The sequence below is a fragment of the Montipora foliosa genome, chromosome 3 (assembly GCF_036669935.1).
Source record: "Montipora foliosa isolate CH-2021 chromosome 3, ASM3666993v2, whole genome shotgun sequence".
Lineage (NCBI taxonomy): Eukaryota > Metazoa > Cnidaria > Anthozoa > Scleractinia > Acroporidae > Montipora > Montipora foliosa.
This window is the reverse complement of record NC_090871.1, coordinates 24,898,632-24,914,806: the sequence shown is the minus strand read 5'-3', so window position 1 is coordinate 24,914,806 and position 16,175 is coordinate 24,898,632. Positions and strand designations below refer to the sequence as shown.

At 39.2% G+C, this 16,175-nt stretch overlaps 1 protein-coding gene across 2 annotated transcripts in view; it reads left to right on the top strand.

The window, feature by feature from the left end:
- The window catches only part of LOC137997144 (serum paraoxonase/arylesterase 1-like), a 28,023-nt gene extending 15,737 nt beyond the window's left edge, over positions 1 to 12,286 (top strand). Inside the window, exon 7 of one of the 2 annotated variants that reach the window (XM_068842951.1) lies at positions 10,369 to 12,286. In XM_068842951.1, the coding sequence (XP_068699052.1) occupies positions 10,369 to 10,692 (324 nt within the window). In that variant the 3' untranslated portion in view covers positions 10,693 to 12,286. Of the gene's footprint in view, positions 1 to 7,411; positions 9,326 to 10,368 lie in introns of those variants that run through there. The other variant, XM_068842950.1, reaches the window with a different exon arrangement.
- Positions 12,287 to 16,175: the final 3,889 nt, after the last annotated feature.

Here is a 16,175-nt window from a genome sequence, read left to right as displayed (position 1 = left end):
TCAAAAATGCGCGTGCTTAAGCTTATCACGCGGGAAATCTGATTACGACAAGCTTCGCATAAAGGTAAGAAAAATAACCGAAACTGCGTAAAAGGTATACATTTTGAAAAGAAAACCCTTTTCTTGTGGACAAAGCCATAACCATAGTGCCTTAACATATCATCTACATGTAAATTGCATCGCCCGAAAACGCGGATGAAAATGAAAACTTTTGAAAACGATCTCAAAGGAGAACGCTCCAGTTTTGGAGTGTGCGGACGAAGTAAGGGATGTTTAAAAACAATGACGTTAGAACTCTGGAAACGCATTGGTGTACGTAGATATGTGAAAACGAAGACCTTAGATGTTTTCTTTAGTCGTGTTTGAAATTTTTATGTGGATACGTGAGAGCCACGTGAAAATGTTGAAGTAGATTTTATTTGTTTTGGTCCCCAAAAGTTTTGAAAACATAGTGTGTAAGTGGCCGTTTGGACAGTTCAACCGTAACTAAAATGGCAGTGTTCACGAACCAATTAATATAGAGATTTAGCCAAGCCTAAAAGCGGAGCTCCCGGATTATTTATCTAGCTCATTTGCGTTCGGTTGAAAACATGGGCCCTCAAAGACCTATGAAACTAGTTAACCATAATTTTCTGACTTAATTATTTATGGCAATGGGGCCTAGAGTATCTCATTTTATCAACGCGAAAAAGACGACCTTGGCATTTAAAAAACTTGTACTCAAAATCGTGGCTCGCATGCAAATGTTTATATTCACCACTAACCTGAATTCCTCGAAGTTATTTTCCTGCTGCCGTTCTAAATTAATTGAAATTGTTTCTCTGATATTTGTCCCATCCTTTAGCAGAGGTTTTTCCGTGAAAAATCATTTCGATCAGTCCATAAAAAGCAATTATGTTTGCACATACAAACCACGTATAGCCCTTCACTGAGGCGGCCATTTTTTTCGTGATGCGGGTCACATTGGAATACGTGGAAATGGTTGGCCGGATGTACGGACGGACGCTAATGACGTCATAGCTGAAACCAAAATTTTTCGCATTGATGGGTTACCACATTTTCTTAACCATGGTGCTCCAGGAGCTCCGCTGATTAGCTAATATAAAAAAACCATAATACTCTTTTTTTGTCCCTCCAAAATGTTGCATAAGCATTGTTACCAGTTTCTCTTGGGGCCATTATAAGTCCCAAAAGAAAATAAAAACGATGCTTATGCAAAATTTTTGGAGGGACATACAAAGAGTATTATGGTATGTTTGATATTTGCTAATAAGAAGAGGTGCAGCCAGTCGTTTCATTGCTTTCGGCTGCCGTAAATATCATTTTCAGAGTTTTGTTCTGCAAAAAAAACTTAAAAAGTAACAAATGTAATATTAATTTAAATAAAAGTGCTACTATGATCAAATTTTTATCCCTTGATTTTTTAGGTATATCACATAGAATACCAAGAAAGATTAAAAACGCTGTTTACTGTTTGCAAATATCTGCATTGGTTCTGCAGATACCTTATTGGTACTAATTTTCGCGGGCACTTAATTTCGCGAAAAAATGGTCAGCATATTTCTTGGGTCTTTATTTTAGCGATTTGGGTGCAAAACTATTTTCTTAGGGAATTAATTTTCGCGAAAATGAAAAAGAAAACATATTTCGAGAATTTTATTATTATTTTACACTTCTTATTGCTGAAAATCATCAACTCATAACATAACCAAATTAAACTATAGAAACCGCATCTGTGCCATTAGGCATAGTCAAAGACATTATCATCATGCTTAACGTTCTTTGCAATTGCATACATATTTACATTGTACCTTGGTACCATTGGCATAAAGTTTTGGGCCTCTATTTAATTTCTAGGGCGAGCTCAATGTCAGTGAACGGGTCTTCTGAAGGGAGATCCGTTTGTCCATCTGAAAGGTCAGAGATCCCGGCTTTCTTCCATCCTTTCGCGATGGGTCGCACTCACACAGGAGTAGTCAGGTGGTTGTAAAGGTCCACCAACCAGACGGCATGAAGTGGCTTTAGGACTGTTAGTCTCAGATCCACGTTAACATCAGTGCTGTCGCCTCCCGATTCTATTTGCTGCTTTACTTCGTTCGAGTACCATGTCCGTAAACTCATTTGTCCTTCATAAATCTCTTGGCCTCGCCATTGACGGTGAGGTCCAGAGGCTGAAAGAAATGGGTCATGTTGGCGGGCACCGACACAATCGTAATATTTAGCGATGCCAATTTCTTCGAAACCTTTGCGGTTTTTTGGCCTTTAAACACATCCCAGATCAGCAGAGCTTTTTGAGTCGGTGCCAGTTCGAGCTCCTTTCTTTTCCTCTCGACATACGGGGCAATTACTTTATCTATCAAGGTTAGAGTTTCATGTTCATTTTAGGGTAATGTTTCGGATTCTGGGAAATCGCGAATCCTTTGGGGAATTTAAAACCTCTTGGTTGGCTGGCTGTTGTTTTTCCTTGGTATATGACTTGCATGGGTAAAAATTCTCCTGATAAAGTCATAACAAAGGTGAGAGTGATGTTTGGTTAATTGGAATCTTGCAGCCATCGTCATTCTCCCGACGGAAACATACGAGCAAGGAGTTTGATCCTCATTTAACACCAACTCAGGAGGAATCTTGTTCTCTGTCATCAACTTGTTAATGTCAGTGAGAAATGTAAGCTTACATTCTTCAAACATTCCTCTGGGAACTGGAGGACGATTGGTTGTTCCCGCTCGGCGAGTAAAATTGCAGCGCCTGTAAATGGATTTCACCCAAGTCACTTTAGGCTCAAATTATCTTAAATATGGCGTCTTATTACAATCAAGAAGCGCCAGCACTGTTGCCTTCACGACACAGAAATTAACTACTCCACCTCTGCTTCTAATGCTCTTAAGAAGAGAGATTAATTTACTGTCGAGGTCACGGAGTATTGGTGGCCGCCCACGGGTGTCACTAGGGATAGCAGTGATAGTCGCGCCTATGTTACCTTTTTTTCTTTTCCTCGCGTAGTCTCTTCTCGCAAGCCTGCTTGAAAGTTCTTACAGTACTTTCCTTTAATGTTGGGAGTTCCTCTTTGAAATGATTGATGGCTTTCGAATTACCATTCTCACTGGCATATTTCCCGATCTTGGCGCGTGTTTCAGCCGAATAGTGTTGGCATTTTCCACGTTTTTGTGCTGCTGAAGTAGCCAAGGAACCTTCAGTCGAGTGAGGATTTGCCAAGCTCGCAACGGACGATTCCACAGCATGATATTCGACATTGCCCAAGGAAGTGCTTTCTTGGCTTGGAAAGTAGGCCGGAGCAGACTGAATTTGGACAATTTCCAGATCTTCAGAGGCATCAGAATTGTGTGGACGTTCCGTTATGTTTTTCTTTTCAACTGTGAAACCACAACGAAACAAGGACATTTCACCAAAGAAACTTAAACCAGAACGTGGCCGTCTTCCCAGCGCTGTCACGCCAATAAAAGGAACAGGAAGGTTATTGTGTATTGTTGTTGGTTCAACAATCTCAGTTTACAGATACGTGTTAGCTATCACAATACAATAAACTGCAACAGACCACCCACGGAGTGGAACAGCAAACACACCAGATTACAATGGCGAGCAGAGATCACAGTGGGTCTATCACGTATTCGTTTAAGTGCGGTCTCCGCGGGTTTCACGTTTATAAAGAGGTTTGGAGTCCGATTGTTGGAGAGCAATTGCTGCTACGAGAGAAATAACTTTTACGATCGCTATGCTATTGCCGCGACGAAGCGCCTTCGAGGCCGTCTTGCCGACTCTACAGTAGTCCTGTTCCGGGACTCCCTCTTACCCCGCCCTGAAAATGGGCCTGGAACCCAGGCGGGAAAAGAGAGAGTCCTGTATTACTTGCAGGCGCATGCTCGGAATGACGCCATTTTTTCCCCCAAAACTGGGGGAAAAACCATATTTGGGAAAAAGATTCCTTATTTGGGCATAGTTTATTCCGAGTGCTTTTACACTGGATACATGGGGATAATGTGAAAGGAAATTATAACGCCAAGTTTCTGGAGGCAATTGATCTCGCGTTTAAGAAATGCCACTTTTCCTTTCTGCCTAAGGCGGAACAACTGCAAGCTATTCATGTAGTCGTTACCGGTAATGATGGTTTTGTTAAACCTTCAACAGGATTTGGCAAGTCTGTTTGCTACATGGTTTTTCCTTTATTATGTTTCGATTTTCTTCGATCCGAGTCCGATGTAAATTGTAAATCAGTCCTTCTTATCGTGAGTCCCAATCGTGGAAGATCAGATGGATGACATATGAAAGTATGGACTTTCGTGCCCGAAACCCAACTGAACAGCTGCATGATGTAATTGCTCTCCCGAGACTCCTTGAAACTTACAAATATACTGTAAGGAACTCTTATTTAGTGTTCATTACTTCTGTCGATCTAGTTATGTGATAATTGCACTGATCCAGTGAGTTGCACAGTAATTATTGAAACTGTGATTGTTTCAGGAGTTTAGGCCTACCATTTTTTTTCAAAATCGGGGACAAATTGTTTGGATACCCAATATAAAACAGTCAAGTAAAAAATGTCGTAAATACTCTCAGTTTTATCAGGAATAATACACAAACACCGGTTACAAACAGAGTATTTTTTTGTGAGTAATTAGAGTAGAGTAATTTACTCAGACTATTAGTTTTTCCCTAGAATAATTTTCTCACAGCACTTGTCGCATTAAATCTTTCTTTCCTTACAAGGACAGACTTGAGGCCGTGGCCAAATGGCTAAGGTTTTATGTAGAGCTGCCTGTTGAGACTGCAATGATTTTTATATCGGAAAAACTAAAAGACGATTGCATGACAGAAAAACTGAGCATTATTCCTGATGAAGTTAGATAAAAAGTTAAACGAAATTGAATCACAACCTGGACTATTTGTTTCTTTGCATACCAGTTTGTGTTGATAACGCAATGATGAAGCAATAATGTTCCTATTAAATTTAGACATACATATCCACAGTCAAACATCAATTAATATTCGAGGTTAACTATCAATAGAGTTACACTTCAGTAGAGTTATGACTTAGAGTTAGAGTTAACGACTTCCAGAATCCTGAATTCAAGATTTTGGACTGCCAAAATCCTGAATTCAAGATTTTGGAAACTTAATTAACTCTAACTCTACGACATAACTCTACGAAAATAACTCTAAGAATAGCTGTCCCCCGATTATTCGGACGTTAATTGTCACGATTTCGTGAATATTAATTAATAAGAATGGAAAATGCTTCTTAAAAGCGTGTGTCACCTTGCTTTTATTGTTGCTACTTAAAAACACTTTCCTTCTGGAACTCACTGTTAGAGGTAAAGTACTGCAGATAATATGAAATTCTGACTCCGAGCTGTTTTGTCGCTTAGTGAAATCCTATGTTATATTTACTAGTTCAGCCTTTGCATCGATTTATTGCGATCTTCTCTTAGTCGTTAGTTTTCCAACATCACTGCGATCGGGGTTTTTCTCCTCGTTTGGTCACGACGAGGCACAATTTTCCTGACACTGCGAATCACACAGTAATTTTCATATACGATTTTTTGTCGGAGTTTCAAGGTTCCCTTTATTTACATATCCAGTCTGGCATCTAATGCAATATGATTGGCTCATTCCGAGCATGCGCCTGCAAGTAATACAGGACTCTCTCTTTTCCCGCCTGGGTTCCAGGCCCATTTTCAGGGCGGGGTAAGAGGGAGTCCCGGAACAGGACTAACTCTGCAGTTGGTCACTTGCCCAGAGAAATTTCCAGAGCAACACGCTTATCCCTTCTCAAAGGAGGGGCTGTTTGCGCTAAAGTCATCGGCAAGAACCACAGAGGATCTTCCCTAGTGCAAGGAGGATTGGAAATTCCGGTACAAGTTACAGCGGAGATGGATCTTACCGAAAGGAACAAGGCAATACTTGAAAAGTATAAACAGATTGTTGTTTCAAATTACAAAAAACCCGGGATGGATGGCAATTTCGATGACTGAACAAAAGAGGTGCTGAAAGAACTTAGATGACGATGGCGATACAGATGAAGAGGTTCACAGCAACACAGATAGTGAAATTTGATTGTTAAACTGTTTTCTTCATCTTTTCTTCTTGATCACTGTTTTCTTCACACATTATACTTTCACATTACAGCTTGCACACATTATACGTAGGCGTGTTTCTTCATTAAATTGAGAAAACTAGGAATATAGGAGGGTATTAAATTTTGCGACATTGAATTTTGCGGGATTTTTTTTTCGCGTCGCTTTAAGTTCGCGATTTTTTTTTAAATCGCGAAAATCGCGAAATTAAAGCGACGCGAAAATTAATACCAATAAGGTAGTTAAGTTTGATAAATGTGTAAAATGTGGAGGGGACTGATGACGTCATTGATTCAACCCAATATAACATCAAGTATATAATTAGACCTATCTCGGTCAATTTGTAGCAGAGACCATTGAAACTTGAGGGTGGACTAATAGTTCTACAGTCAACACACGTATGGCTATAAAAATATTGGTTCCCATGGCAACTCACTCTTTTCCAGCCCCTCCAACCTGATTTCAATATTTTTGGTAATCATAAGCTAAAAACTCATTTAACAAGGCCACAAACTCGACCTGACGTATCTACATGCTTGCAGGATCATGCAGATTAGGCACCATTGGCAAATATCAAAGTAGAAAGCCAAAGATGGCCTGCAAAGTCTTTAATATCAGGGAGGTCTGGAACCCAGTATGTTGCCATGGTAACAAAACTGGTATGCTCCTATTGTGGGGCACATCTACTCATAGTAGCACTGTAAAAATGGTCATTTGTTTCGGTTGCGAAAAGAAGGTTACGTACAAGTTGTGGACACAATTAGCAGGTGGTGTGTGAATGGAGGGGGGAGCAGAGAGGAGGGTTTGTTTTCTCAGAAACATTGGAACGATTTCTCCATTTCGCCTATTGTTCGCTGTAAAATGTCTGAAAAACGCGGCCCGTTTTTTTCAAAATGTGTTCGAAAGAAGGTACTATTCATAACCCAAGCCTCGGTAGTGCAGCCTCACAAAAGCAGGGAGGTGAAAATTGAGGGAACATTTTTAAGACACATGGTTTTGAAAACGCTTTGTTTTAGTGTAGTCAAACGAAAACGTTTAGAGGGGGGGAGGGGTCGGGATTTAGACGCTTCTCAAAGGCATATGCCAGTTGTTTACGTCGTAGTGTTTTGTGTATTTGACGTTTAAGACAAGTGACGACAAAAGTATTTCATAGTTTGAGGGAAAATAGGTTTAGGTAAAAACGGAAACCTGTGTAAATACACATATGTCGATCTTACAATGTAAATAAAAATTGCATACTTTTTTTTTTCCAAAACGGTGATTCATTGTGACAAGGCAAACGTTTCTCAAACATTTTACTTGATAAATATTTTTCTCAACAGACAATAAAAGCTGGAACGATGGTAGATAATATCAATAGGGATCCCATCACGGGAAATTTGTGGTTAGCGGGGATTCCTCAGTTCTCAGAATTTGTTGAGCACGCTAACAACCTTAGCCATCGGAGTTCGTCTCAAGTCCTCATGTTGCAGCTTGGAAAGTCAGCTACATCTGGGATAGGTTTCCCTAGTTATCAACTTCGTGAGGCCTACATGAATGATGGAAAGGAATTGTCTGGCTCAACTACGGCGATTGTTTATAAAGATCGGCTCCTGATTGGGTCTCTGTGCGGAGACATGCTGTACTGCGAGATAAAGTACTTCTGAGCCGATGCAAAGTCATTGAATTCAATGGAACAGCGATGCAATAAACAATGTTTTTGTTTGAGGTTTTTGTGAATGTCCCCTCCCGGGCGTTCCTGTTTAAGAACAAAAGGAAGGGGTTCTTTTTTCCCGGTTTTACTGAAACCGCATAGTTTACTTTTAGTGTGGTTTTCAATTGAGTGTCGTAAAACTAATACCTGAGTAATTACTGCGACCAATCAATTCCGTGTAACTTGCTCAAAGCGCGGGAAAAATCGTGCATGTAAGTCGCGATTGGCTTTGGTTGTCCTTATTGGCTGTTAAAATGGCGCGAGATTTTTAAACCAATCACTAAGGGATCATCACTAAGCGGATCAATAGGCCACTTTCGATATATTAAAATTCAGCTTGAAAGAGAGGTTTAGAGGACAAAGACAAAGGAAAGTGTGTGATATGTTAATGTCTTTCAACTTGTTTCTATTCTTTCTGTCCTCTCTCCTATTGTAATCGCGCCTTTACTTTCGACAAATCCTTTCGACAGTCATTTGAAAACTGCTCTAATGGGCGAATGGCGAGGTTAGTTTCTAAAGATTCTTTGTTGCTGGGTCGGTGGAGAGTGCAACACGAAAAATATGGTTTTTCTTTTTTCAAACGAGTTGATTATGGTAAATTACAGAGAATTTAAAAAACGACGATGGCTACGGCAACGATAACAGCGACAACAGCAACAACAACAACACCATTTTACATTATTCCTGATTGCAATTCAAGAAAAGGTACAACGAGCTAAACTATAGGAATATATAACATTACTAGGTGTCATTGGTAGAAGTTAGTGTATGAATGCTAAAAAAACCGCGAGGTAGTCTAGTCAGCCTTCATCTCACTGACGTCGAGTCGGTCTTTGCAAGAGAAGAGAGACAAAACGTACAAGAAAAAGGTCAGCCGGGGAAAATGTTTGACATAATTTAATGCTCCTGAGACAAGAGATCGTTTTTCATAGTTTTGGGGAAAGCAAATGGGTTGAGATCTTTAATTAAAGTGAAATGGGATTTGTTGCCAAAGATCTGTTGCCAAGCTTTAGGTTGGAAAGTCCACTACCGTGCACAATCTTTTGTTTTGCGCTCATACACTATGCATGAATTACGTAACCGACACATTTCTATTGGTTAGTTCCTCAGTACGGAGTAAACAACTATTGTGTTTTGTGCACGGTCAAGGCTAAAAAAGAGAACAAAAACCGACAACAAAGAAATTTGTCGTGTTTCATAACCATTCCCCTCTATTAACTATGGTGTAGTAGATATCTTAGAAACAAAACTTTCATATAATGACTTCGATTGTAGACTTCAGAAATCAACTTTTTCCCCTTCAATACGTAAATAAAAATCATTTGAGATTAGTTCATTTGTTTTTGAGGAGATAGAGATTTTATCTGGTTTTAATACTTTGCACCATTGTTGCGGAAAAGCAGCAAAGAGACTGAAAAGTAGGAAGTGCTCAACTCTCCCCTTGTGTCGCAGAGATCTCCAATTTTAACAATTCCAAGATCAACCAGCCTGTTGTTATAAGTTGACTTAGATTCGATACAAATAAACCGATTGTTCCATATGACTTGATTTGCTATTTCAGAGAGAGGAAGGGTTGTCCTCGTTTAAAAGGGTCCATGTCACAATGAATGAATGAATGAATGAAGACTTTATTTAACGACCCTCAGGGTTGAACACTTAATAGCCAAAGGCTAATAAACTTGTGGCCCTCAAAAAATAAAACTGTAAATACAAATATAAAAGTTAAAAAGCTAAAATTATAAGAAAGGCGAGTAATATCATCAATATTACAACTAAGTTAAAAACTTCAGTTGAGTTTATGACGTCATCCCTTGGTTCATTTGCATATTTTAAAACTTGAATATCTCTGGAACAAAAAGAGATATTTGAAAATGGTAAATAGCATTCTTCTTTTGTACAGACTACGTGTTTATGTGCAAAATGGCTTAGATTGGAAAGATGCGATTCTCGTCATAGTAGCACTTTAAAAATGGTCATTTGTTTCGGTTGCGAAAAGAAGGTTACGTACAAGTTGTGGACGCAATGAGCAGGTGGTGTATGAATTGAGGGGGGAGCAGAGAGGAGGGTTTGTTTGCTGAGAAACATTGGAGCGATTTCTCCATTTCGCCTATCGTTCGCTGTAAAATGTCTGAAAAACGCTGCCCGTTTTTTTCAAAATGTGTTCGAAAGAAGGTACTATTCATAACCCAAGCCTCGGTAGTGCAGCCTCACGAAAGCAGTTAGGTGATTGAGGGAACATTTTTAAGACACATGGTCTTGAAAACGCTTTGTTTTAGTGTAGTCAAACGAAAAAGTTTAGAGGGGGGGGGGGAGGGGTCGGGATTTAGACACTTCTCAAAGGCATATGCCAGTTGTTTACGTTGTAGTGTTTTGTGTATTTGACGTTTAAGACAAGTGACAACAAAAGTATTTCATAGTTTGAGGGAAAATAGGTTTAGGTAAAAACGGAAACCTGTGTAAATGCACTTATGTTGATCTTACAATGTGAATGAAAATTACATACTTTTTTTTTTCCAAAAAGGTGATTCATTGTGACAAGGCAAAAGTTTCTCAAACATTTTACTTGATACATGTTTTTCTCAACAGACAATAAAAGCTGGAACGATGATAGATAATATCAATAGGGATCCCATCACGGGAAATTTGTGGTTAGCGGGGATTCCTCAGCTCTCAGAATTTGTTGAGCACGCTAACAACCTTAGCCATTGGAGTTCGTCTCAAGTCCTGATGTTGCAGCTTGGAAAGTCAGCTACATCTGGGATAGGTTTCCCTAGTTATCAACTTCGTGAGGCTTACATGAATGATGGAAAGGAATTGTCTGGCGCAACTACGGCGATTGTTTATAAAGATCGGCTCCTGATTGGGTCTCTGTTCGGAGACATGCTGTACTGCGAGATAAAGTACTTCTGAGCCGATGCAAAGTCATTGAATTCAATGGAACAGCGATGCAATAAACAATGTTTTTGTTTGAGGTTTTTGTGAATGTCCCCTCCCGGGCGTTCCTGTTTAAAAACAAAAGGAAGGTATTCTTTTTTCCCGGTTTTACTGAAACCACATAGTTTACTTTTAGTGTGGTTTTCAATTGAGTGTCGTAAAACTAATACCTGAGTAATTACTGCGACCAATCAATTTCGTATAACTTGCTCAAAGCGCGGGAAAAATCGTGCATGCAAGTCGCGATTGGCTTTGGTTGTCCTTATTGGCTGTTAAAATGGCGCGAGATTTTTAAACCAATCACTAAGGGGTCATCGCTAAGTGTATCAATAGGCCACTTTCGATATATTAAAATTCATATTGAAAGAGAGGTTTAGAGGACAAAGACAAAGGAAAGTGGATGATATGCTTATATCTTTCAACTTGCTTCTATTGTATCTGTCCTCTTTGCCTTACTATCAAGCTGAATATTGATATTTCGTAAATGGCCTATAGAGTGTTTTCACTCACGTGATCAGTACCCTTGCTTTTCCACCGAAACAAAAGAAAACGTTTGCCTGATAATAGAGCTCAATTCCCGGATGATTAGTTGGGGACAACAACATGGCCGCCGTTCTATTGTTTAGGGACACCAACATGGCCGCCGTGACGTCACGTGAAAACACTCTATTGTAATGGCGCCTTTACTTTCGACAAATCCTTTCGACAGTCATTTGAAAACTGCTCTAATGGGCGAATGGCGAGGTTAGTTTCTAAAGATTCTTTGTTGCTGGGTCGGTGGAGAGTGCAACACGAAAAATATGGTTTTTCTTTTTTCAAACGAGTTGATTATGGTAAATTACAGAGAGTTTAAGAAACGACGATGGCTACGGCAACGATAACAGCGACAACAGCAACAACAACAACACCATTTTACGTTATTCCTGATTGCAATTCAAGAAAAGGTACAACAAACTAGACTATTGGAATATATAACATTACTAGGTGTCATTGGTAGAAGTTTAGTGTATGAATGCTAAAAAAACCGCGAGGTAAACTAGTCAGCCTTCATCTCACTGACGTCGAATCGATCTTTGCAAGAGAAGAGAGACAAAACGTACAAGAAAAAGGTCAGCCGTGAAAAATGTTTGACATAATTTAATGCTCCTGAGAAAAGAGATAGTTTTTCATAGTTTAGGGGAAAGCAAATTGGTTGACATCTTTAATAAAAGTGAAATGGGATTTGTTGCCAAAGATCTTTTGCCAAGCTTTGGTTGGAAAGTCCACTACCGTGCACAATCTTTTGTTTTGCGCTCATACACTATGCATGAATTACGTAACCGACACATTTCTATTGGTTAGTTCCTCAGTACGGAGTAAACAACTATTGTGTTTTGTGCACGGTCAAGGCTAAAAAAGAGAACAAAAACCGACAACAAAGAAATTTGTCGTTTTTCATAACCATTCCCCTCTATTTACTATAGTGTAGTAGATATCTTAGAAACAAAGCTTTCATATAATGACTTCGATTGTAGACTTCAGAAATCAACTTTTTCCCCTTCAAAACGTAAATAAAAATCATTTGAGATTAGTTCATTTGTTTTTGAGGAGACAGAGGTTTTATCTGGTTTTAATACTTTGCACCATTCTTGCGGAAAAGCAGCAAAGAGACTGAAAAGTAGGAAGTGCTCAACTCTCCCCTTGTGTCGCAGAGATCTCCAATTTTAACAATTCCAAGATCAACCAGCCTATTGTTATAAGTTGACTTAGATTCGATACAAATAAACCGATTGTTCCATATGACTTGATTTGCTATTTCAGAGAGAGGAAGGGTTGTCCTCGTTTAAAAGGGTCCATGTCACAATGAATGAATGAATGAATGAAGACTTTATTTAACGACCCTCAGGGTTGAACACTTAATAGCCAAAGGCTAATAAACTTGTGGCCCTCAAAAAATAAAACTGTGAATACAAATATAAGAGTTAAAAAGCTAAAATTATAAGAAAGGCGAGTAATATCATCAATATTACAACTAAGTTAAACACTTCAGTTGAGTTTATGACGTCATCCATTGGTTCATTTGCATATTTTAAAAACTTGAATATCTCTGGAACAAAAAGAGATATTTGAAAATGGTAAATAGCATTCTTCTTTTGTACAGACTACGTGTTTATGTCCAAAATGGCTTAGATTGGAAAGATGCGATTCTTGTCATAGTAGCACTTTAAAAATGGTCATTTGTTTCGGTTGCAAAAAGAAGGTTACGTACAAGTTGTGGACGCAATGAGCAGGTGGTGTATGAATGGAGGGGGGAGCAGAGAGGAGGGTTTGTTTGCTGAGAAACATTTGAGCGATTTCTCCATTTCGCCTATTGTTCGCTGTAAAATGTCTGAAAAATGCGGCCCGTTTTTTTCAAAATGTGTTCGAAAGAAGGTACTATTCATAACCCAAGCCTCGGTAGTGCAGCCTCACAAAAGCAGGGAGGTGATTGAGGGAACATTTTTAAGACACATGGTTTTGAAAACGCTTTGTTTTAGTGTAGACACTAATTTAGACACTTCTCAAAGGCATATGCCAGTTGTTTACGTCGTAGTGTTTTGTGTATTTGGTTTTGTGTATTTGACGTTTAAGACAACTGACAACAAAAGTATTTCATAGTTTGAGGGAAAATAGGTTTAGGTAAAAACGGAAACCTGTGTAAATACACTTATGTCGACCTTACAATGTAAATAAAAATTGCATACTTTTTTTTTTCCAAAAAGGTGATTCATTGTGACAAGGCAAACGTTTCTCAAACATTTTACTTGATAAATGTTTTTCTCAACAGACAATAAAAGCTGGAACGATGATAGATAATATCAATAGGGATCCCATCACGGGAAATTTGTGGTTAGCGGGGATTCCTCAGCTCTCATAATTTGTTGAGCACGCTAACAACCTTAGCCATCGGAGTTCGTCTCAAGTCCTGATGTTGCAGCTTGGAGAGTCAGCTACATCTGGGATAGGTTTCCCTAGCTATCAACTTCGTGAGGCTTACATGAATGATGGAAAGGAATTGTCTGGCGCAACTACGGCGATTGTTTATAAAGATCGGCTCCTGATTGGGTCTCTGTGCGGAGACATGCTGTACTGCGAGATAAAGTACTTCTGAGCCGATGCAAAGTCATTGAATTCAATGGAACAGCGATGCAATAAACAATGTTTTTGTTTGAGGTTTTTGTGAATGTCCCCTCCCGGGCGTTCCTGTTTAAAAACAAAAGGAAGGTATTCTTTTTTCCCGGTTTTACTGAAACCACATAGTTTACTTTTAGTGTGGTTTTCAATTGAGTGTCGTAAAACTAATACCTGAGTAATTACTGCGACCAATCAATTCCGTGTAACTTGCTCAAAGCGCGGGAAAAATCGTGCATGCAAGTCGCGATTGGTGTTGGTTGTCCTTATTGGCTGTTAAAATGGCGCGAGATTTTTAAACCAATCACTAAGGGATCATCACTAAGCGGATCAATAGGCCACTTTCGATATATTAAAATTCAGCTTGAAAGAGAGGTTTAGAGGACAAAGACAAAGGAAAGTGGATGATGTGCTTATATGTTTTAACTTGTTTCTATTGTTTCTGTCCTCTTTGCCTTAGTATCAAGCTGAATATTGATATTTCGTAAATGGCCTATAGAGTGTTTTCACTCACGTGATCAGTACCCTTGCTTTTCCACCGAAACAAAAGAAAACGTTTGGATGATAATAGAGCTCAATTCCCGGATGATTAGTTAGGGACAACAGCATGGCCGCCGTTCTATTGTTTAGGGACACCAATATGGCCGCCGTGACGTCACGTGAAAACACTCTATTGTAATGGCGCCTTTACTTTCGACAAATTCTTTCGACAGTCATTTGAAAACTGCTCTAATGGGCGAATGGCGAGGTTAGTTTCTAAAGATTCGTTGTTGCTGGGTCGGTGGAGAGTGCAACACGAAAAATATGGTTTTTCTTTTTTCAAACGAGTTGATTATGGTAAATTACAGGGAGTTTAAGAAACGACGATGGCTACGGCAACGATAACAGCGAAAACAACAACAACAACAACAACAAACAACAACAACACCATTTTACATTATTCCTGATTGCAACTGAAGAAAAGGGACAACAAACTAGACTATTGGAATATATAACATTACTAGGTGTCATTGGTAGAAGTTAGTGTATGAATGCTAAAAAAACCGCGAGGTAATCTAGTCAGCCTTCATCTCACTGACGTCGAATCGGTCTTTGCAAGAGAAGAGAGACAAAACGTACAAGAAAAAGGTCAGCCGGGGAAAATGTTTGACATAATTTCATGCTCCTGAGACAAGAGATCGTTTTTCATAATTTTGAGGAAAGCATAATGGGTTGAGATCTTTAATTAAAGTGAAATGGGATTTGTTGTCAAAGATCTGTTGCTAAGCTTTAGGTTGGAAAGTCCGCTACCGTGCACAATCTTTTGTTTTGCGCTCATACATTATGCATGAATTACGTAACCGACACATTTCTATTGGTTAGTTCCTCAGTACGGAGTAAACAACTACTGTGTTTTGTGCACGGTCAAGGCTAAAAAAGAGAACAAAAACCGACAACAAAGAAATTTGTCGTGTTTCATAACCATTCCCCTCTATTAACTATGGTGTAGAAGATATGTTAGAAACAAAACTTGCATATAATGACTTCGATTGTAGACTTCAGAAATCAACGTTTTCCCCTTCAATACGTAAATAAAAATCATTTGAGATTAGTTCATTTGTTTTTGAGGAGATAGAAATTTTATCTGGTTTTAATACTTTGCACCATTCTTGCGGAAAAGCAGCAAAGAGACTGAAAAGTAGGAAGTGCTCAACTCTCCCCTTTCGTCGCAGAGATCTCCAATTTTAACAATTCCAAGATCAACCAGCCTATTGTTATGAGTTGACTTAGATTCGATACAAATAAACCGATTGTTCCATATGACTTGATTTGCTATTTCAGAGAGAGGAAGGGTTGTCCTACGGTTTAAAAGGGTCCATGCAACAATGAATGACACCCTGCTAGCAGAGCCTTTCTTTTACTTGCTCGATTTTGGCGTTATCGAGAAAGGCTCTGCATGAATCGAATAAGATCTTTATTGAATATGCGCTGCATGTTGCCAGGATACAGTCTCGAACCCAAGCCTAATATGCCAGATCTCACCGCCATCTTGGTTTTTCATGGTACAGCGGGCTCAATTATAACCATCGGTTTTGTCACTAAACGGACGCTCGCACTGAAAAAACCGGTTTGACGAGAGAAAACAAGATTGACTAGTCCAGAAGCTCGGGCTGCGGCGGCTTCAAAGAGTTGACGCGATTCGGGCAGAGCCTCCTTTTCTTCTCCTCAGTAAAGAAAAAGACAAAAGGAGGCTCTGCTGGCAGGGTGAATGAATGAAGACTTTATTTAGCGAGGGTTGAACACTTAATAGCCAAAGGCTAATAAACTTG